Source organism: Epinephelus moara, chromosome 12 (assembly GCF_006386435.1).
Source record: "Epinephelus moara isolate mb chromosome 12, YSFRI_EMoa_1.0, whole genome shotgun sequence".
Taxonomy (NCBI): Eukaryota; Metazoa; Chordata; class Actinopteri; order Perciformes; family Serranidae; genus Epinephelus; species Epinephelus moara.
In genome coordinates, this window is record NC_065517.1 from 37,244,418 (window position 1) to 37,266,173 (window position 21,756).

General features: G+C 42.8%; 2 protein-coding genes across 4 annotated transcripts in view; one reads left to right on the forward strand and one right to left on the reverse strand.

Moving 5' to 3' along the window:
* The window catches only part of LOC126398977 (hormonally up-regulated neu tumor-associated kinase), a 987,429-nt gene that overhangs the window by 868,775 nt on the left and 96,898 nt on the right, over nt 1-21,756 (reverse strand). The gene's annotated exons all lie outside the window — the stretch shown is intronic.
* Nucleotides 8,012-20,392, forward strand: tbx18 (T-box transcription factor 18). Of its 3 annotated transcripts, none has more exons than XM_050058681.1 (8): nt 8,012-8,574; nt 9,940-10,099; nt 10,580-10,681; nt 11,981-12,152; nt 13,270-13,437; nt 14,442-14,506; nt 15,858-15,952; nt 18,105-20,392. In XM_050058681.1, exons 1-8 carry the CDS (start codon nt 8,340-8,342, stop codon nt 18,644-18,646), a joined length of 1,539 nt encoding a protein of 512 aa, XP_049914638.1. In that variant the 5' UTR covers nt 8,012-8,339; the 3' UTR covers nt 18,647-20,392. The 3 variants fall into 3 exon arrangements, with proteins under 3 accessions (XP_049914638.1, XP_049914639.1, XP_049914637.1); XM_050058680.1 differs by having other exon boundaries at nt 8,017-8,574; nt 9,937-10,099; nt 18,105-20,390; XM_050058682.1 differs by lacking the exon at nt 10,580-10,681 and having other exon boundaries at nt 8,013-8,574; nt 9,937-10,099.

The window sequence follows — 21,756 nt, forward strand, 5'->3', positions numbered from 1 at the left end:
CAAAAGGCACATCTGCCTCATTTTCGCTGTGGTATCATGATACTACTCAGAACCATGATATTTTCATTGGTATCGTACAGTGGGTCCCAATTTTGGTACCATGACAGCACTAATCTGGAGGGGGTTAATCTGCAAAAACTAATGAAAAACTAAAAAAACGATATTCGGTATTCGGTACTCGGTATTCGGCCAAGTGTTTAATAATATTCGGCTTTGGCTTCGGCCACAAATTTTCATTTCGGTGCATCCCTACTAATCTCTCAAAAAAATCTGGTTTCTCACTCTGTCTTTAAAACTCTACAGTCACTCTCCAGAAGGGGAACCAGAAAATGTAAAATGTGGAACATTTAAACCAAACTGCATCTATGATGAGCCAACAAATAAGTCTGTCAGTTGGATCTCATGATCAGCCTCAACCTTTAACTTTCATTTTCCAATGAAAAATAATATTCATGATGACAATAAGTGCCAGAATCATTTCTGAATTGGTAAGAGGAACAATATTGTTTCATTCCTTTCCTTTCAACTGTTTCTCCAAATAAAATATCCATCCAACTACTTTAATCGCTTCAGACACAATCACAACTTCTCAACAAGATGCAGCTCAGTGGAGTTTATTTGTTTTAGATTCAAAAGTGAAATGGGGAGAAATACCTTTTGATATCTGCCTATCCCAGCTTACACTGGGTGAGAGGCAGGGTTCACCCTGGACAGGTCACCAGACTATCACAGGGCTGACACATAGAGACAGACAACCATTCACACTCACATTCACACCTACGGACAATTTAGAGTCACCAGTTAACCTGCATGTCTTTGGACTGTGGGAGGAAGCTGGAGCACCTGGAGGAAACCCACGCTGACACAGGGAGAACATGCAAAGGGCTAATGTTTCTTTGAACACAGGTGTAGTTCCGAGTTGGCAATCTGAATTTGCAATTTGACTCACTGCTCCCTAGTTCTAAACATTGATTTGCGTGTCATGGATATAAAGATATTTTGTTAAACCCTGACTTCATCTTCGCACTGATAAAAAGTATTTATAGACAGTGAAAGAGTTTAATTGTATCTCAATTTGATCTCGTTAAAATAATGATGTGACAGGCTGTGTAGTGACAGACCTGGCTTTGCTCAGCCATGCATTTTTGATCTGCGAATACGAGGATGAATTTAACGCCAGTCCAGCAGCTTCACACTGTAACTCAGAGTTTTAGAGAGGCTGAGTCATCTGTGTCTCTCCCTGTCTATCTGTCTGTGTGTGCGTGTGTGCATGAGACAAGCGTTTGCAGCCAGAGCAGGAGTTCAACTTGAATAACATCCGAGGCGCACGGAGGCCTGAATAAACGGCGTCACGACCAGAACCGGCTCGTAAAAATATTCAATAAATGTCATAGATCCATCAATTCCTATCAAGCGCGTCAGTAAATACCGCGTTTTCAATGGAAGGTTAACTTTATGAAAGAGAGCAAGGGTCACTTCACTTGGATGACAAGCGACTCCGGGCCAGCATAAGCAGGATATGCTCACAGGGGCCCTGGCCGTTTGCTTTGCAGTGTTGGCACAACTGCAAATAGACATGGAGTTAAAGTTATGACTTTCCCAGTGGAGCCATACGGGGGATCCGGCAGTTCTTGTCTGGGATTTGGCCCCCCAGGGTGACGAGGGACCCCTGAACCTGCAGGGAGGCAGATGGCTGAAGCTAGATGCTGCATTTCTCTCTGCATATATCACCTTATGTCCGTCTGCTGTTTGACTCTCGCTGCAGATTAACTGTAGCACTAAACTATCGTCTCCTCAGGAAAGATCACCTTACAAACCTGTGGAGAGGTGTCACTTCTGAAACGCACTTTATCACCACAGTAGGGGAGAGCGGGGTCGGTGGTCACATTCATTAGATCTCGCTCCCTAGAGGGCGCTGTTTAAAAATTTTAGCACTGAAATTTTCAAAATTGGGGTTAGAGGTCACCTGTAGGGTCATTTCAGGAGCAGGACCAGGCCCCCAGGAACGCCGCTCAGCCTTGCAGCTAATTTTTCCCAGTGGCCACTGGCACAAAAAATAAGTAAATAAATAAAATTCCTGAAGCCCAAAAAGCATTTTCCCCATAAACCACCAGTATAAAAGAGACGTCTGTTAAACTATTGACCGGACCTCAAACTGCAGACAAGATCAGCTATGACTCTTTCTATTACGATTTTTTTTTATCCATGGAGGTTTATAATTGTTAAATTTTCCTTGAGCTGAGAAAAGCATTTTAAAATCTGTGACGTCATCACAATGTTAAGTCTACAAGCTGAGTGGGAACTCATGAGGGGAGCCAGCGGGAGAAAGTGTGCTCCACTGTTTGTGGAGGGGAGCAGATCTTTCTCGGGGGGGTGTCATGGTGAAGACCCATGCAGCAGAATCAAATAAGCTCAGGGCTGCTGTTCGACCTCATGAGAGGGCCATGTTGATTGAAGACTGCAGTAAAGCCATTGTTGGTAAACGGCACCTGAACTCCTCGCTGTCCTTCCTTCAGCAGAGTGGTTCGGATTGCTAGATGCTAGTTAGCAGCTAATAACGAGCCAAGCTTAATTAATGCAAATAAGCCAGCGTAACACTAGACATCAATATAAATCTATGTGAAGGACACTTAACATAGTGCTGCAGGCATGATGTTTTTTGTAGGCTGACCAAACAGCCAATGAGATTTTTCCATTGGATTTTGGATTATTGCTGAAAATAAACTCAGACAGACGTTTATGATACTTACATTTTGTTCAGGAAGATAATCTTGACAATCCTCAAACGTAAAAAGCTAACATTAGGCTATAAATAAACGGGTGGCATGAGTTAACATCACCACCACAACAAGGCTGTAAAGCTTTGCTCAACACAATGATGTTCTTGTCTTTTGTCGGACACTTAAAGGTTTCAAAATTTACGAGTGAGGTATTTACTGGTGTTACAGAACAAATGTAAGTCTCCTAAGCTCACCCACAGACCTTATTTAGATATCTATAACCAAAACCTATTTAAAAACCAATGCTTTCGAGACAAGAGAACCAGGAGCATGGATGGATTACTGAACGGGCCTGAGCACAGGCCCAGGGGCCCAAAGTATCAAGGGCCACTGGCCTTCACTTGCAATATATCACTCAAATGAACACATAGTGACCAGAAAGAGAGTCAAAATGACCACGAAGATGCAAAGGAACCGCAGAGACTCCAAACAACAAACAAAAGCATAACAATTATTACTGTTAAAAAGGATGAAGACACAGCTAAATAGTTTTCTTTTTCTTAGCTAGGCTACAACGTGTGTTTGTTAGCTGAGACACTGGCGAATGAAATCCCTGTTTGGGATGCTTGTCAGCTTCTCTGCAAGGTTGGTTGTCATGTTGTTCTTTATATTGCTGTACAAAAACAAAAGCACACTAGGAGGAAGTGGTGTAAGGCAGTTACGATGAGTCCCAGTGCACATTATTAGGACAGGCCCCAGTGTATTGTGACTGACATCAACAGACATATTACCCAGCAATCATCACTGTATATCTGAGAGAATATCAAAGAAATGAATCATTTAATTAAACAGTTTTTATAGTTTATTTATAGATTTTACAGCTTATATAGAAAAAGCATATAATTCTGTTTTAGATTTGACTATCTGAGGACATATATAGCACATGGCACTGTTTTTAATAATGTATCTTTGAACGCAGGTTTATTTCCAAGGTGGTAATCTGAATATCTTGCAAGGGCCCGCTCTCTCCATGGGGCCCCTGTGCAATCTATATACATACATGCCCGAAACAGCAATATGGCATTGTCTTGCACATGATTTAAGAGACCTGACACTGGATGTCAACATCAACATACTCTTTACCCAACTTTTTTTTTTTAGTTTATGTAGAATAAGCATATAATTTTGATAAACTGACAGAGATGGGTTTGACTTTTTGAGGCCATCTATAGCAAATGGCACCATTTTTTTTAAATAAATATGAGTTCTTTAAATAAAAGTGTCTTTCCGAGGCTTCTGCCAGAAAAATTTGAGACGCCAACAGCTTTCCTGCGGTCTGGTAAATTTTCATACACTGCTTTGTGCCTTTTCTGCATCTGCTTATGATGTAAATGTCTCTAATGTTGTCAAAATAAAAGTCCTCTTCCTGTTTTTGTTGGGGGGACAAATGCACATGTTCTAAATATGTTGATGGGGACGTGTCCTCTGTGTCCCCCACCCACCCAAAAAATCCACACCTATGCGTAATGATAGCTTTTGAGGGATTAAAATCAAAGTAAAAAGTGTGACGGCCAACCCTGTTCTCCCCTACTGTATCTCTCTAACACACACACACACACACACACACACACACACACACACACACACCTTCTCCCCGCCGCTCATGCCACTTCCGCCATAAAAGCCCTGGCAGTGCTCCACGTGCCCATTAGCACGCGCTAAATAACTGTTAACAATGTATTACCCAGACTCCCCTGCTACACGCTCGTACCCTGCCCGGCGTCCCTTCAAAGCTCGCAGGTAATTATGTCAAAGGTTTTTAATAAACAGCCTATTGAGAGCTCAGTGGGTTCCGCCCACGGTCACGGCGACAAACTGGAGCTTTAAAGCGACACTTGGTGAAACGGTGACGCGCTCTGATTGGCTGAATGACACCCGGAGCTGTTAGAAAGCACCAGGTACACGCGCACCTGCACGTGAGCCTGTGATTTGGGCCAATTTGCAAACAAATGCTGCTGAAATTATGTGTATTACTGTGGACTCAATAAATATTATTAAGCCTTTTTATCAACTGAAATGTTATCTGCTCAAAGTAAATCCTTATTAATTAATTAATAAATTATTTAGTAACATGCTTATTTTTCAGTGTGGCACAAAATGGCGGTTTAAGGCTCCGCAGTAATAAATTAAAGCAGCAGGCCGAGCCAATTATATCAGCACAGCAGCAGCCTGCCATGGTCACCCTTTGATTTACACTTATTTAACTAAAAATAACCTATTTGAAATTTTCCACACGCGGATAAAAGTCTGCAGGTAAATACTGAGCTTACAGACTTTTTTCCAACCAAGTTCCGGTGCTGACAAATTGAGACACTCAACAGAACTGACAGGGTCTTACACACACACAGTCTGCAAGAAATAAATAGCATGCGTTCAAATACCTAAGAAATTAAATGTGCATTAAAGGCCAAAGATTTTCTTCCAGTTAATGTGCAAACCGTTTCTCACAGAGGATGCACAGAGCCTGGATACAACACAGAGGGTCTGCAACAGAGGGTTCCCATTGTGTTTAGAGCCAGACAGAGACTGTGGGTCGTCGCCTGCACGGACACAATGAAAAAAAATCAGCTTATATATTTCAGGCCGAGATGGTGCTTATTCTACAGTCCCACTGCCACTTCCGGTCATCTTGGCCACAGACAGAGCTATAGAAGTGACTGTTACCTATTTGTTTTATATGCGGAGTCACACCTGTGGTCAAGTTTTTAAAGTTTTATTACGTCAGTGCTTTTGTTTATTGCTTTATCCCCGGTGTGTTACGTTAAAATCATTTTATTATCACTCTGAAATTATTTGGCCTATTATATCATGAGGTATTAAAGGATCACTGGAGTCATATTATGGGACCACAGCACCTGCTAACGTAATAAATAACTAAACGAAAAAATAGTAACATTATTTTATTACAAAAACGCATGTATCATTATCTATAGAGCTACACGAGATATCGCTGCAACGAAACTGTGTTTCTCGGTGGTGACTGGATGAAGCCAGCTGTGTGTCGGCCTAATTATAATGAAACAGTAATGCGATTAATGAGGCCCGGAGTCCTTCTGGTGCACGAGCCATTTATCCAAACTGTTAAAGGCCACGAGAGCTTAATGTAAATGAAATGTGATATAATTATTGTATTATTAAATATCAATAATACATTTTGAAATACGCAGAATTATTATTATTATAATTATTTAATAATTATCTGTTTTTATTTTATTATTTGATTATATATTTATTTATCTGATATTTTTTTTCGGCTTTAAATTATTTATTTATTTTGTCTTTTTAAAGCGCCACAATTAAAGTCAAAGTTTTATTTTTCCACCATGATAAAATAGGAACATGACGACCGTCCCTGATTTATTTATCTTTATTTTATTTACGATGGTCAGTACATTAATTTCCTGCAACGCCAGTTTAAAAACTTTTGTCATATTTCAATATGTTAAAATAAAAACAAGCTATTAAGCTAAAACATTTTTTAATTCACGCCAAGTTTTCGGCTGATTGTGAATCCGAATTCGCTCAAATATAAATCAGAGGAAACATAATTAACGTGGTGCTGTTACTAAATCATCCTCCTGGTTATTGCTGTTTATAAGAAACATTTCTAAAAGTTAACTGTGTTTCAGGAGAAGTCCTTCAGCTCGAGTTGAATCCAAACTGTAACCAACATTAGATTTAATTCTCACGGCGTCATTAAGACACGTCACATTCCTCAGTGTCCTGCGGGGAGCGAAACACGCGAGGCTTTAGATCTGATAACTCGCGCGGATATGGGCACGGAACCTTCCTCTTGACGTCCAATCATTTACACTGAATTTATGCCAATAAACGATGGCGACGGCTTGTTTATTTAAGCAACAAGCCACGAGAGGCCTCGAGCCTGCGGAGAGTTTAGGAGGAAACATCACTGAAGCAGAGAAGGCCTAATGAAACCCTCATGTCACTAATGGCGTTTCATATAATCAGATACAATTATTATGTCAATACTTTAATAAATAACTAAAAAAGAGACGTTGCTAGGCAACAAATTAGCAGATTAATGCACTGGCTGCTTCATTAATATGTGAAATATTGTATATTAAACTGTTGTGCGGTCAGTTTGTGCTCACTGCAATCTAACATCAAGAAATCATTTTCAGAAACCCGCATGCGCACACACGCACGGCCTCACTGCCTTGTTTATTTATAGCCAGGTTCTCCCCATCCCTATGTTAACGCCTGCACGCGCGCCCGCACCAACGCGCTTTCCCCGCGCGACCACACGCTCATTTACGCGCAAGAATCCACCTCGTGTCTCAGCTGGTTTTATATTTAATCACCTTTATTATCCTGAATCTGCATCACGACCTGAAATCTGTTCATTTTATTTACTGACGCAAGAATATTTCACTCACATTTCCAAACCAAAATAATAAACAGCATCTTTAAGCCCATAATAATTAATTATCATTAAATTGACATCTTTAACTTGAAGATAAATCTTTAATGTATTTATGTGTATGTGCAGGCTGAGCCAACAGTCGTTACAGGGCCGCAGAGGCCCGGGAGTGCTTGTGATTAACAGCTATAGGTTGTGCTGCAGCTTCATTTCCTCTCAGCCGATGGTTCATTTTTTCAGTACAACATTTGTGATGTCAGAGAAAAACAAGGCTGGGATTTGTCAGGTTTTGCCAAAGTGCATGATGTTTGTTTGTTGTTTGTTTTGTTTATTACATACAGCTTGTTATAATAATTTTATGAAGTGAAGTTTTGGTTGTGTGGGAATGTTTCTGCAGTTGGAAACACGGAGCATGCTCGGTGACAAGGTCTGGAGAGCTGATGAGACTGCTGCTGTTTCTGAAATTATATTTTTTTTGTTCAAGATGTATTAAAAAGAAAAAAATAAACTAAATTTGATCAAATATTTCCATGGGCCATGATTACATATAGGGGACCAGCAGAAGATAATGACACAATGACTCTCACACGCGCACAAATTTGCTGTAGGAGTAGTTTATCTGCAGGTTTGAGGCTACGCGGCCACCGTCCAGAGGTACTAATGGCCAGATATGCAAAGCATGTCGTGCCGGTGTGTGAAAATGCGCGCGATGCCCCCAGAGAGACGCTCCTCGCGCTCCTTCACCCTGCAGACATGATTCATTCACCAGCTCCACTTTTACCCCATAAGGCGGCACGAGCGGCCCCCACAGCGGGCGGGACCACGGGAGAGTTCCGGGGGGCTGTGATCACTCGTGATTGGTTGCTGTGCGCTGTGACTGACAGGTCCCCCGCTCCGGCTCTGCTCTAAGCTCCGGTTGTTGACGCTCTCCAAAAGTCCGCACGGCTCTCACGGATAACGGAGACATTACTACAGCTCGTCCCGGTTCCCTCTGTGTCCTCCGCTGTCCGGCTCCAGAGGCGGACAACCCGCCGCATAAAAAGCACCGGACTGTCACTGTGGATTCCCCCCGTGTTTTCTTTTCACCGACTGTCCGTGTTGTGAACTTTTCTCGCTCCCTGCAAAGCTCGTGACGCCGTCTCCTCCCTCTCGTGCCTCTGGTCCCGAGACCGAGGGAAATGGCAGAGAAGCGGCGGTCCCCGTGCGCGCTGAGCGTAAAGGCGCACGCGTTCTCCGTGGAGGCGCTGATCGGAGCGGAGAAGAGACGCAGGACGGCCGGGGAGGATGCGGTGTCCCCCGGGTATGAGGACGGGACTGATGTGTCTGATCTGACCGGGAGCCCGGGGCCCCGAGCCGACAGAGCGTGCACCAGCGACCGGGGCAGCGAGGCGGAGTGCGCCAGTGACGGATCCCGTAAGTAAATAACAACAACAAAAACATAATAATAATAATAATAATGATAATAAAATTAAAGCAATAAAATAAATTATAAATAACGACAGGCTCTTTATATGGCAGCATCACCATATTAGTCCTACCTATTATTTTGAAATAAATCTAAAATAAAACCCATGTTACATACAATGATCATTTCTCACTGTAGGCTGTAATCGCTGTCACATCTTTCTACTATTATTTAAAAGGCTACGTACATTTTTACTAATATTAATTTTCAAGAAAACGATTTAAACTTGCTCTGATTTTCCTTTTTAATAAAAATCAGCACTGTTTTCTCCATCAGGATCACGCATGCTCTCTTCTCTTCTCTATCGCTGTGGAAAATTAAATAATAAGACGCACAAAAGTAAAACAATGCTATCCTCTGGTCACTGAGCCACACAGTGGAAATGTGATATCATATCGTGGCCCCTGGTCTAGTAAATATGAGTGGTGTGAGTGTGACTAATGTGAGGCGCTTTATGAGTTGTGTTGCAATCATAAACACGCCAATTAGCAGCGTATAAAGGCAGGAAAGTGCCACGGAAAAGGATGCGAAGAGCTCTGCAGCAGAGAAAGAGGCACAAACCCGAGCGGCCCTGACAAATTAGGATTTAAATCTGCTGCACGTTTTAAAAAAGGCACTTGGCTGAGTGGGCTCGTCTTTGTGTTCGTTAGGCCCACGTCTAGTGTCCATAAATTCCCACCACCTGGCGAGGCCTGTGTGGAACAGCGCAAATAACAACAGCGGTGAGACACATAAACACCACTATTAGGGTGTCCTCTAAACATATCCTCCAACCCAAGTGCTCCATCATGAAAACCATTACACTTCCTACTGGGACTGGAAGTGGAGCTCAGTTATGAGTGTACAGTAAAGTTGCCATTTTTCTACTGTATCATAATATACCATATATTCAGTAATGAGCAGGGTGACTTTAGTTTGAAGACATAAAAGTGAAATATTCTGACAAAATCATGAGGCTGCTTTAAAGCGTTTTAATATCCTTGCAGTATAAATAAGTTGCAGTGTGTGGGAACATTTGTGACTTTTTCGTGGGCTGCTGAAAGTTGTTTTTTATCATTGCTACACTCACTGCAATGAGACCATTTAAATGATGTATATGTGCATTAATATACCCAATAATAAGTCAGAGTCATAAGGGCTGTATGTCAATGCAAAATGTGTTCTATCTAACGTTATAGCCGTGTGTGTGCATTTAAAATGTATTCTGTTTTTCTCTGAGTCACAAGACGCGTAATAACATCCTGCACATGTGAATGTTTGGGCCTGTGTTGGTGTTAATATGTGTTAAATGTCGCGTCTCTCCGGTGCAGCAGAGAGCGAGGACGCGCTGCTGGAGAGCCCGCAGCCTGCAGCTGTGTGCACGGCGCCGGTAACCGGCAGCGGAGAGGAGACCCGGGTGGACCTGCAGGGATCAGACCTGTGGAAACGGTTCCACGAGATTGGCACGGAAATGATCATTACCAAGGCTGGACGGTGAGAGCCTGATGCTCGGGGGAAAGAGATTGCTGAAGAAAGAGTTGTGCTACACTGGGGGAAAAGAGCTTATAATAAAAGCATGCAGACAAATATTTAATATATTTGTTTAATTTATTGCAGTTTGCACATGCGCAGGGAAGCGCAGATACACTGGGATTCTTGTGCGTAATTCTCAAAATCAGCTTTGTAAAAGAAGAGGGGGCAATTAAAATATAAAACAGTAAATAATAAAATAAGAGTCATTAAAACACTGACAAATAATCTATTAAAATAAGCCACTGACGCAGATTAATCAGCTGATTTGACAGAGCTGATTATTCTCACAGATCTAACAGGACGACAGTTTAACAGCCTCCTCTGTTCCAGCTTTATTTTTATATCAAACTCGAGTAATAATGAGTGTGTGTTGTAAATCCATGTCGCCTGAAGCTGATCGGAAATCTCCAATGCTGATGATTTATTTGGTTTTCCTGTCAGGCGGATGTTCCCCGCTATGCGCGTGAAAATTACGGGCCTGGACCCACATCAGCAGTATTACATTGCCATGGATATAATCCCCGTGGACAACAAACGGTACAGGTAAGACGCGCATTTACGCACACACACACTCCACAATGCCTGCCAGTGTTAGAAGATGTTATGATGCTTTTATACATTTAAAAATGGCATCTGAGACAAGTCTGAATAAAATATAAATATCAGAGTGAGTGTAAATATAAGAGAGGTACAGAGGAGGCCTATGACCTCACATGCATGTCCTATAGCACCGGAACATTACAGTAATTGTCGTTAGCATGTATTCTTAATTTAGACTCCATACACACTGATCCTGGGACAACCCAAGATTTTTCAATTGTGCAACCCCAGCTCTGTCTCCACAAATGGCGCTTGGCAGCGGGCTGCTGTCACGGCGGTTTTGCCGTCCCTTTTGGAAAAAGGCCTTTTGGATGCCTAACCTCTCCACCCTCACGGGTCAAACCGACAAATGTCGTTATAACGCAGAAGAAAACAGCGTGTTATTGCAACGGCGTCAAAACGCAGCCAAGTCTTTGCATGCTATACACTGCAGCTCTGTCATTTCCAACGTCCAGCAGCCGTTTATATGTGAACACATTTTTAGCGGCGCGGTGGAGTGACGAGTGACACAGAGGACATGTTACTGGGCCAGGCTGACAAGATAGCTCACAGAGCCAGAGAGGCGACCTGCGGAGGAAATGTGGCGCTCACATGCGCGTCTCAGTGCAGAGCTGCAGGCGACAGCGCGCCGCACAGAGTCTGCAGCTCTGCACTCAACCAAACGCTGAACAGCAGGTGATGAACACACCTTGAGCCAGATGAGGAACTAATTAGTCTGGGCTCTAGCTGAAGGCTGCGAGACTTTAAGCCTCAGCTTTAAGCTGTGACACATTTAATTGCATGAACCGAAAATAGGACAAAGCAGCTTCAGGCCTGCTGTAAAATCAAAGACAGTTGATTTGGCTTTGTTCAACTTCTTTATATTAAATGTTGCACACAAGAAAAATAAGTTTATGTTTATTAAAACAATGTGTGATTTATTCTGTGTTTAAATGTGCGATATAAATAAAGTTATAATTTTAGGATATAAGTGGCTCAAATATGAAATCTGCAGGACAATTAAATTACAATTCGGACTGGACTGATAATTGGATGGAGTCATGTTATTCCCGTCACTGATATTCAATCCTCGCTCTCTTCCGACTTTTTAATAAAGGTCTCTACTTGTGATTATTATTGATCACTGGTGACAAAATCTTTTTTGTGGTGTTTTTTTTCGTTGGGTGAAAAAAGAAACAAACTTGGGGACATTGTGTTCATTTACCTCCCTCTGCGTGTGTGTGTGTGTGTGTGTGTGTGTAGGTACGTGTACCACAGCTCCAAGTGGATGGTGGCGGGGAACGCGGACTCGCCTGTGCCGCCCAGAGTGTACATCCACCCGGACTCTCCGGCCTCAGGAGAGACGTGGATGCGTCAGGTGGTCAGCTTCGACAAACTCAAACTGACCAACAACGAACTGGACGATCAGGGACATGTGAGTGACACAACCAAGACTGTCTGTAAAATAATATATGATGCTATTATATGTCTGTGATAGGCATGGGTATATTTTTGTATTTGTACCGTTTTAACTTATGTAAAGTGTCATTATATCACCATAAAATGTATATATTATTATTTACAATTAAAGCCTCTTTAACGTTATGATAAGACTATTTAATATACAGCTCAAACACTTGATCTAACGTTATGAAATCTTGTTATATCTCAGTGTTTTAGTTTAATTGTTGAAGCCGTTGTGTCATGAATATGTTGTATTTTCTAACTGATTTTATATAAATATATATACATATATAATCGTGTCTTTTAGCAGAGAAATTATTGCGTTTCCTGCCCAGTGACTACAGATGAAAACTAGCTTGTAGCTAACTTTGGTGCAGCTAAGTAGCTGTGCACTGTCCCTGTTAAATAATTAAATACAAAATAAATAAATATATTTATATATATTTTTTGTGATAATTACACTACTCTTTTTGTATTATTTGAAACAGTTGTAAACGTAAGAATTTAAAAGTCAAATTTTATGAGACAAAAAAAGCCTGCAACTGAATTTTTCTGCAGTAATAACAAGAAATATGACAAATATTAAAAATGTAGAGAAAAAAAAATTCACAATTTTGACACTGTTGCAGGGCAGTAATTATAAAATATATTGAGGGGGACACATCCCCTCAGATTTTAAAATCTTCTCACAATGTTCCTCAATATGTTGATTAAATAAATTACCAAAACACCCACTGCTATGATATGCATTGCTGTCGAAAATAATCAATAGGAAATGTGATCCTGATCATAAACAAAGTTATTATTACGATTCTAGTATTATGTACTGCAGGTCTTTGGGGGGCAGGGGCAGACCTCCTGGCAGATCTGGTCCCCCTCCCAGTGTTGACTCCATGGCTTCGGCCTTACACTGTTGCCAGCTCCATAACTCCCTGTCTAAGTTTGAGGTCTCTCATATGAAAAACTGTGGATGTTTCTGTGTGTGCAGGTGCATTTATTAACACGTGCTATTTTATAGCTGTGAATAAATAACTTTAAATCAGTGTTGTGTAATTTAAGCCTGACAGATTTTCCCCCTCCCTGCTCAGATCATTCTGCACTCCATGCACAAGTACCAGCCGCGGGTCCATGTGATCCGTAAGGAGTGTGGAGAGGAGTTATCCCCAGTGAGAGCCATCCCTGCTGGGGAGGGCACCCGCACCTTCGCCTTCCCCGAGACTGTGTTCACCACCGTCACAGCGTATCAGAACCAACAGGTAACACAGCTGACCTCCACACCAACACATTTCCTCCTAAATCCAAAGCCGCTGAAACGGCCAACGTGGCCAAGAAACCCAGCAGTGCTGCTCTGAGTGGAGCCGCCAGCAGAGAGCCTGTTACAGTTTGTGTTGTAGTTCCGTACTGTTTATAGTGACTAACTAGTGATGACTGATAAGGGTTTAAAATAAACGTATGCAGGTCTTAATGGAGCAGCTTCAGCTACGAGTTTCAAACAGAACGGATGATAAGAAAAGTTAAATAAAAAACAATTTCTGAATTGTAAAAATTTTGTTTTGCACGCTGGTCAGGGCAGCATTTTAAAGGCAGATTCTTTTGTGAGTGTGTGTGTTTTGCAAAACAGAGATCGAGAGTGTGAGAAAGTTCCCGCAGTTTTGCCTGGAAGTGTTTTACCACTTCTACCAAGGAAATGTTTATTGGATTGATTGTTAAAAAATAACCTTGTTTCTCACTCTAGCTGATTTTTGGAGTAGTTTTCTTTGTTGCTTGAGCGTCTCATAATTTCTGAATTTTCCCACCAAATTTCAAAGCTACTGGTTTTTCTGGATTTTTGCAATGTGAGCTTTGAAGTAGGATGTTAGCCGGGGTTGGTCGGCCCACAGTGCAGGATGGCTGAAGTCAGAACATGGTGGCGATGCCTATAAAAAGTCCCTTTGGATGCGGGTCACAGAGCTGGGCCTTAAACACCACCCACAGCCTGGGCAGCCCTATGGCAGCCCCACAGACATGTGCGCACACACACACATGCACAAAGTCACATATATGTGCAAGGAAATAAGCACGTGCATGTAGTCCTATATATTTTTAATGTGAACAAACAGCACATTTGGCAGAAACCATCACATTAATGTACTTATTTATAGATCTGACTTATTACAGACAACGAAAATTATTTGGGCTGGAAAAAACATCTTCCATTACACAGTGTGTGTTATCTGGATTTTTTGGGGGGAAATAATTAGAGTCTTATTTTACTTTTCAGATTACAAGGCTGAAAATTGACAGAAACCCGTTTGCCAAAGGCTTCAGAGACTCTGGCAGAAACCGGTGAGTTGAATTCAACCACAGAGATTTTCACATTATCTAGTGCATTAGGGGTAATGTGGGATGCATGACTGCATTATATTCTGGCTTGGTTGTGGTTTTTGTCACGGCTATTTCAGTCTGATTTTATGGGGAGCAAAGCTTTGTATTTATTTATTTTTTTCAAATGGAAAACGTGCAACAGCCTCCCCATTAAATCTGTCCTAAATGGCAGCACAGAAATTGACTCAACTGAACAGACGTGGCACATATTATTATGATTTCACCGTGTTAAACAGTGATGCATTTTCATTTAAATGTGCTAACTTTAAAGGCACATTAATCCCCACAACTGCACAGTTACAGGCACAAGCTCCGAGAGGGAAAAATCTAACCTCGGCTGCAAACCTAAATGGAGCGTCAGATTCCAGTCGGCCTCGAGAACATAAACATCAACAGCAAAATAATAAAAGTCAAGAGTGTCCTGAAGAAAATCTGTATAAACACATTTCTAAACATATATAAACACAGCATTAAAACAACACGGCAGTAAAACTCCAGCAGTCTCCAAACAGCCACTCCCCTGAGGCCTCACAGAAATCATTAGAGAGGAGGGGAGAGGAAGGGGGAGAGCAGGAGAAAGAGGAGGAGAGGGAACGTGCGAGACAGAAAATCTGAGAGGGAGGAAGGTAGAGAACAGCAAACTGGATAACCCTGACAGCTGACCCTATAAAAGTTAAACTCAGGAAGGCCGAAAAGAAAAAGCTCCCCTTAAATATTACAGGAAGAGTTAAGCAGTTTGCTAAATAAACTTCTGCTCTGATAGGCTGCTTTGGAGCACACACAACCGCTCCGGGCAGCTTGTCTAAATTATCACCGTGGCTACAACCCCGCGGGGGGGAGGACTTTTATCCTCACGCTAACGAGGGGTAACAGAGCACTCGCATTACCCCGCCACAGCAACCCTCTGCCCCACCTAGAGGAGGAGGGAGACGCAGATTGGGGGGAAGGGGAGTCCCACCTCATAAATCCTTGCTGCGGCTTCCTGCTCCTTCGTCCTGATTCGCCCGTAAAAGCCGTGTGAAAGCAATTACCTCCGAGCACCCGGCTGGCAGCAGCCAATCGCAACGTGGCGTTTATGCCCCTCATTACCTGTGGTCTCCATGGAGACAGCGAGAGAGGGCCCCACGGGCGACTAAGATGGCCGCCAGGTGGTTGGCGTAATGTGAGGCATGCTGGGAGAGGGCGGCTGCAGCTGCATCGGTGACTAAACAAAGTGCGAGACGAGTGGTTCCTGCTCTGAGTGGTTTTCTGATGATTTGTAAGTAACACTCATGTGTGTGTGTTAACGTGTGTATTCGTGTGTGTTTTACAGGATGGGTCTGGAGGCCTTGGTTGAGTCTTATGCGTTCTGGCGTCCATCTCTGCGAACGCTCACATTTGAGGACATCCCTGGCATCACCAAGCAAGGTAGAGTCAACTGACAGGAGCTCTCTGGAGACGGAGAATAAGTCACGACATCCAGCTTACGAGGCAGTCTTTGTACGAGAAAGTTGTTGGCATTGTATGTTTGTGTTATCCATGGAAACGTTTCATAGGCATCATATCAGTGTGTCTGAAGTGATGTTATATATGAGCCGACTTTGTCATCCGGTGGTGTAGGAGGGTGGTGGACGGCGTGTGACAAAGGCGAGACACCTGCCAAGCTGCAGACCAAGACCAACAAAAAACAAAACTAGTTGTGTTTCCAACAGGCAAACATGGGTGTTTTTCAGCAACCCGTTGCTGTTTTTAGAACTGGTTATAGTAACAAAAAGCAGTTGTTTTTTACAGAGAAATTGTGCCACCAAAACCAGTATTTTAAGCCAAAACATGATCGTTTCCTAACCATAAGCAAGTTGTTTTAGTGCCTGATCATAATCACAGTGTTCAAATGTAAAGAGACCTACAGACGTACAATTGTAACGTATCTGTGGTTTGCAAAAACGTACGATGCCAACATTTTTTCTGGTGATTGGGTTGAAGCCCATTCCACCCAACTTTTGACAAACACACTGATGTTATTTGGCCGGCCACAACAGGTCCTTGTCTGGTTAATGTAATAAGGTCATTTTCAGGGACGACTGATAACAACATTTCAACTCAGTGCTCAGTTGTTCAGAAGTAATCTGATCGAATTTTGGTTTTCAGATTGGATCAGATCTTGAAAATGGGTCATTTGATCATATAATCCAGTTTTGATTTTTTTCAGGATCAAACCTTCAACGTGTGTTGTCAAAAACATTTTCATAGGGTTGGGATACCTCTGATGCAAAAAAATCTGGATTTTCCTGATCGCCACAGAAGGCTGGATTCAGTCAAACATAAACAAATGAAGTACAAAATATAAACAGATGTATGACAGCTACAGTGATAAGGAAGATAAAGTAGACACTATACGCTACCTATCAGGCTTTTCAGTACAGTAAAGACAAAAAAAAAAGGATTTTGCTGTCATACAATAATCCCCCAAAAATAGCTGTTAATATCAAACAAAAACTACTTAATTTTAACTTTCATTTATCGTTTTATATTAATAAGAATGACTCAGTCAAAAGTAGTTTCTAACAATTGCATTCCCAATGCTGCTTCCTGTCTTTTCAAAACACCTAAAGTGACCTGATGCTGGCTGTTCTACCGGTTGTTCTTTACTCAGTCAGCAGCCTAAATTATGGTACAGTCACATTTAGGGCACCTGTTACCCAGATTTGACTATCTCAAAACGTTAGCAGGCCTATCTGGATCAGGGTGATCCAATCTAATGTTGCTCTGAAAAAAAAAAACATCACAAAAGTAGTTGATCCAGGAAAGCAAAACATGAGGTTTTAAAATCCAGATTGTTCTCATTCAAATTAAATATTTAGCACAACTGCACCCAGGGTATGTGTAAATACAGAGGACTGATCCAATACCTGCGCATTTGAAAAATGTTAAACCAGTAGACCTATACCTCACTGTGTAGATCTCACTGGAGGTCAGGCAGCATTACATGAATACTCCACCCTTCCAAATGAGACTTGTTCTGTGTAACGTTTAATTTGTGAAAAAAACTTTGTTTTTCTCGCATGCCAAAGAATCCAAAAACTGAGAAAAGTCACATGCGGCCGCATTTAACAACTGCAAAACTATATCAAAACATCCACTCACAAACTCTCACACAATTCGTGCAGTGACTCCATCGACTCAAACAGTAGTTTTACCTCACTGAGCCTGAGAGCTGCTGGTCTACCTCTGCCTCCATGTGTTTGTTTGTTTGTTTGTGTTGCTGTGTGACTTTGGTGTTTTAAAAAGCTAGTTTGGATTCATAAAATTCACACAATAACACAAACAAATTATTTGAGCTTCAGACCAGCAGCTCCTGCTCCTTCAGCGTGGTAAAATTACAGCTTTTGTCAATGATGTTTGGCTTTGAAAAGAGCACAGGTAACTTCCACTTTTAGTTAAGTTCCCCATCAGAGGCTGTCTCAACATATGACTGTATAACTGAGACTTGGATGATACTGCACGAGTTGTCTAGTTTTTGAATAAAACAACTCATTTGTTTAGATTTAGGTTTCACTTTTCTGTTTTTCTGTTTCTTTAGGAATCCCAGGAGCTCACGGTGGGATCGGACCAACATCTCATCTGCTCTCCACGTCCCCGTGCTCCTCACCTTTCCAGGTCTGCCCTCTGAGCCCGCCTGACTACACCTGCAGCCGACCCACACACCCGCTCCATCGTTACAGCAACCCCCCGGAGCCGTTCCCCCCTCCCAGAGGTCCATCGGCGTATGAAGGTGAAGGATTCTGTTCCCTGCCCCTCCCTGCCTCTCAACTTGGCTATCTATCCAACCCCACCCCGCAGGGCTACGCTGGGCTTCGCCTCCACACACCGCCCTACAGCCTGTACGGTTACACATTCCCTCCGTCACCACGCCTCGCAGCCAGCCCTGATAAAATGGCCGCCGCTGCCACTGCCAATCATCAGAGTGCCTTCCTTGGCTCATCTCCCAGTGGGACTCTAACGGACAGTCTGGGCGTACTCAGCGGAGGACAGCAGGGCTTCTTGTTTGACTCCCGGACTTTAGGACTGGCAGGTAGCCAGTCGGGAGGTGGGGCCTCACAGGTCACTGCCCACATGGGCTGAATTTGACTCCGGACATTTCACGAAAAACAAAATGACACCCTGGAATGGGTGTAAGTTGCTTTTCAGAACGAATTAATCATCCATGTGCTGAACAAGCATCAGGACAAACAGAGAGGAGGGACAGATGATGCCATCGTCTCTGTGAGCATAAAGAGCTCGTCAAAGCTCCTTTTAACTGAAGGGAATATTTTTACCAAGTTCGTATCGTTCAGTTATGTTCTCTAGGACATGCATGTGCAGCTGCGGTGGTCACTAAAGGGAGAAACTTCCTGCCGCTTTGGATACAGAGTCCAAACGATGTAACCCAGTGACTGAACTGGAACTGAAAATGGATTGGGCAGAAACTGGGCTGGCCCAGGCACTCAAAGCAAGCACTTCAATCCCTGGCAGGAAGCCCTGAAGCAGTAACTATTAGACTCACACAGCATTTTACATTGCCTCCGTGAGCTTGCCTACTCTGGATGGAGTTACTGAACACTACTTTTAAACTTGTTTTTATGGGATACATTGACTAAACTCCTTTTGTCGATTAGACTCTGTGTCATGCCTGGTGGTGTTCTCCATCAAGTCTTTGGAATAACAAACAGCTAAAGTCCATCCAGTAACATGCACTACAGGCAGGGCCTTTCACCACTCAGACTTTAAAAACAACTTTTACACACAACACCAGGAGCCTGTCACATATTAACATGATGACATCACGGCCATGAGAGACCGTGGGAGATATCCCAGTGACAGTTATGGACTGACGAGGTTAAAGCTGTGGGAGGATGATGGATGACGGACTGATCTACATATTCTGAGTCTGGTTTGACAGACGTTTACTTGATGCAGCTGTTTGGACGTCGGGCTGAAGTACATCTTCCCTTGTGTGACACAGACATAACTGCACATGACGACTCTGTACATAGCGGGAGGGAGGGAAGGCGGGCGGGAAGAGAGATGTGTATATAAAGGGCTGTGTGACCCTTCGCACTTAAAAACCCCCAATGCACCTGCTTCTGCTCTTTAGACCGGGTCAGGTACGCAACAGCCAACCCTGAACTTGACCGAAAAGCTTTTCTTTGCAAACACGCGCTATATCAGCAGCACGCCCTTTGGCCGAGGACATTAACAAGTTCTGTGACCTTTTTGAGCCAAATAAAATATATCTATTCATGTCACAATGTTAATATGTAATCAGTATCTTACTAATTTAACTGATTTGGTGTTGTTTATTAAGGCAGTTGTGAACATACGTGTGTGTGTGAGTGTTGTTTTTTTTGTTTTTTTTAAAAGGAAAGCAATTACAGTGCTTACAATATAATATTTCCTTGTGCAAACAAAGACGGAGGACTGTGTGTGTTGTCCCTCATGTATGTGCATGTGTGTGTGTGTGTGTGTGTGTGTGTGTGTGAGATAGAGCAGTCGGTTGTTCCACAGGCTCTGGATTCCAGAGAAATGAAAAATACCACAAGAAAAAAAAAAAAGAAAAAATACCACAGGAGACAGGGAGAAATAACAACTCTTAGCACACACACACACACACGCACACACACACACACAAATAACACATCGTCCTCATTGTGTAATGGCCGTGCAAACTAATACCTACAACTCTGCCGAACCGACGAGTCACACGAGGCAGGGTGTGCGCTGAATGTGGATGTGGGTGTGATGGTGCGGACATGTGTGAGTGTGCACATTTGTGTGTGTGGCAACAGGTGGTTGGGTTGAGTGTGTGTGTGACCTCACAGTCTCAAAGTTCATGTAGATCCCTGAGAATTGACCCCCCTCCCCACCCCCCACCCCACCCTCCTCCTCCTCCGAAGTCATACAACTCTGCTGAAAGCTTCGCCAAGATTTTTCAGAAAGCTGTTTGCTTTGTCGTTTTAACCCATTTTACCACCTGAACAAGCACATCGACTAACGGCTCCGAGAACCCGAGACAAAACACAGAGACTTTTCTCCTGTACCTCGAACCCAAAATAAATTTTGAAAAGAAAACAAGTCAAGTGCCACACTTCATCTTTTGGACTGGCTACTTAAGAGCCTAACGTTGGCAGTGAGGACTCAGAGAGAATCATTTAAAACACAAGACAACAAAAACTTCAGCAGCTCCCCAAATTATACAGTGTTTTATATTTATATCATCTCTGTGGAATAGTGTCGGGTACCATTTACAATTTGAGTGATACTGGTCCCTGGAATTTGGTACCAGTACCCAACAGTACAATTTAGGTATTTTACCTTCTCTAAAATAAACAAGCTGCAGGGGTGACGTAGTTGACAAAAATGTAATTCTGCTTTTTGGCTCTTTGCTAATCACACAAAGAGCTAATCTTCTGTCTCTGCCTGTCTGCTCGTGTGTGTGTGTATGTGTCTAGCAGTGATACTGCGCTGATACTAAAATAATGTGGGAAAGAAAGAAGACCAGACAATGAATTTTTCGCAGCAGACTGGTGCTGTAGTGATAATTTTGGCTGCTGGAAAGTTGCTGATTGATTTAACGTTAATCAGTACTCGGTAGTACCGACATAATTCAATCACTGCCCTTAAATGTACCAAGTTAGGTACCCAACCCTACTGTGCAACCAAGAGATTACAAAAAACTACAGCTAGAGTTGCAAATAGATCTCGGAATTAACTCCTGAAAACACTCCTTTCCTGAACAGGAACCAGTCCACGCTCCATATTTGGTCCGGATGGGGACTCAAACAGGCGACCCTCCAGTTCCCAACCCAAGTCCCTATGGACTGAGCTACCAGCCATGTTTCCATCAGCCTGTTTAGATGCGCATCTAGAAGTATCGCATTGGAAAATTATGATGGAAACGCCAAAATTCGAAGTAAAATCCCCTGATTCGCACAAACTAAAATATGCTCGCTTTAGCCGGGTTTTGGTTGATGCGAAAAAATGTTGATTCGCAAAACGGGGGATGGAAACAGTTATGTTCGAATTAAGTCTGACGTAGCGCACCTCTCTCCATGGTGATATCCACACTCCGGGTCGGGAAGGCAGTAATGCATTTACAAGCTGGTTGCCAACCGCCAGAAAACGTAGAAGAAGAAGAATGCGAGACTTGTTTTGTTTTCGGTTCTGCGGAAAAGTCGCGCGAGTTCATAGTTTTC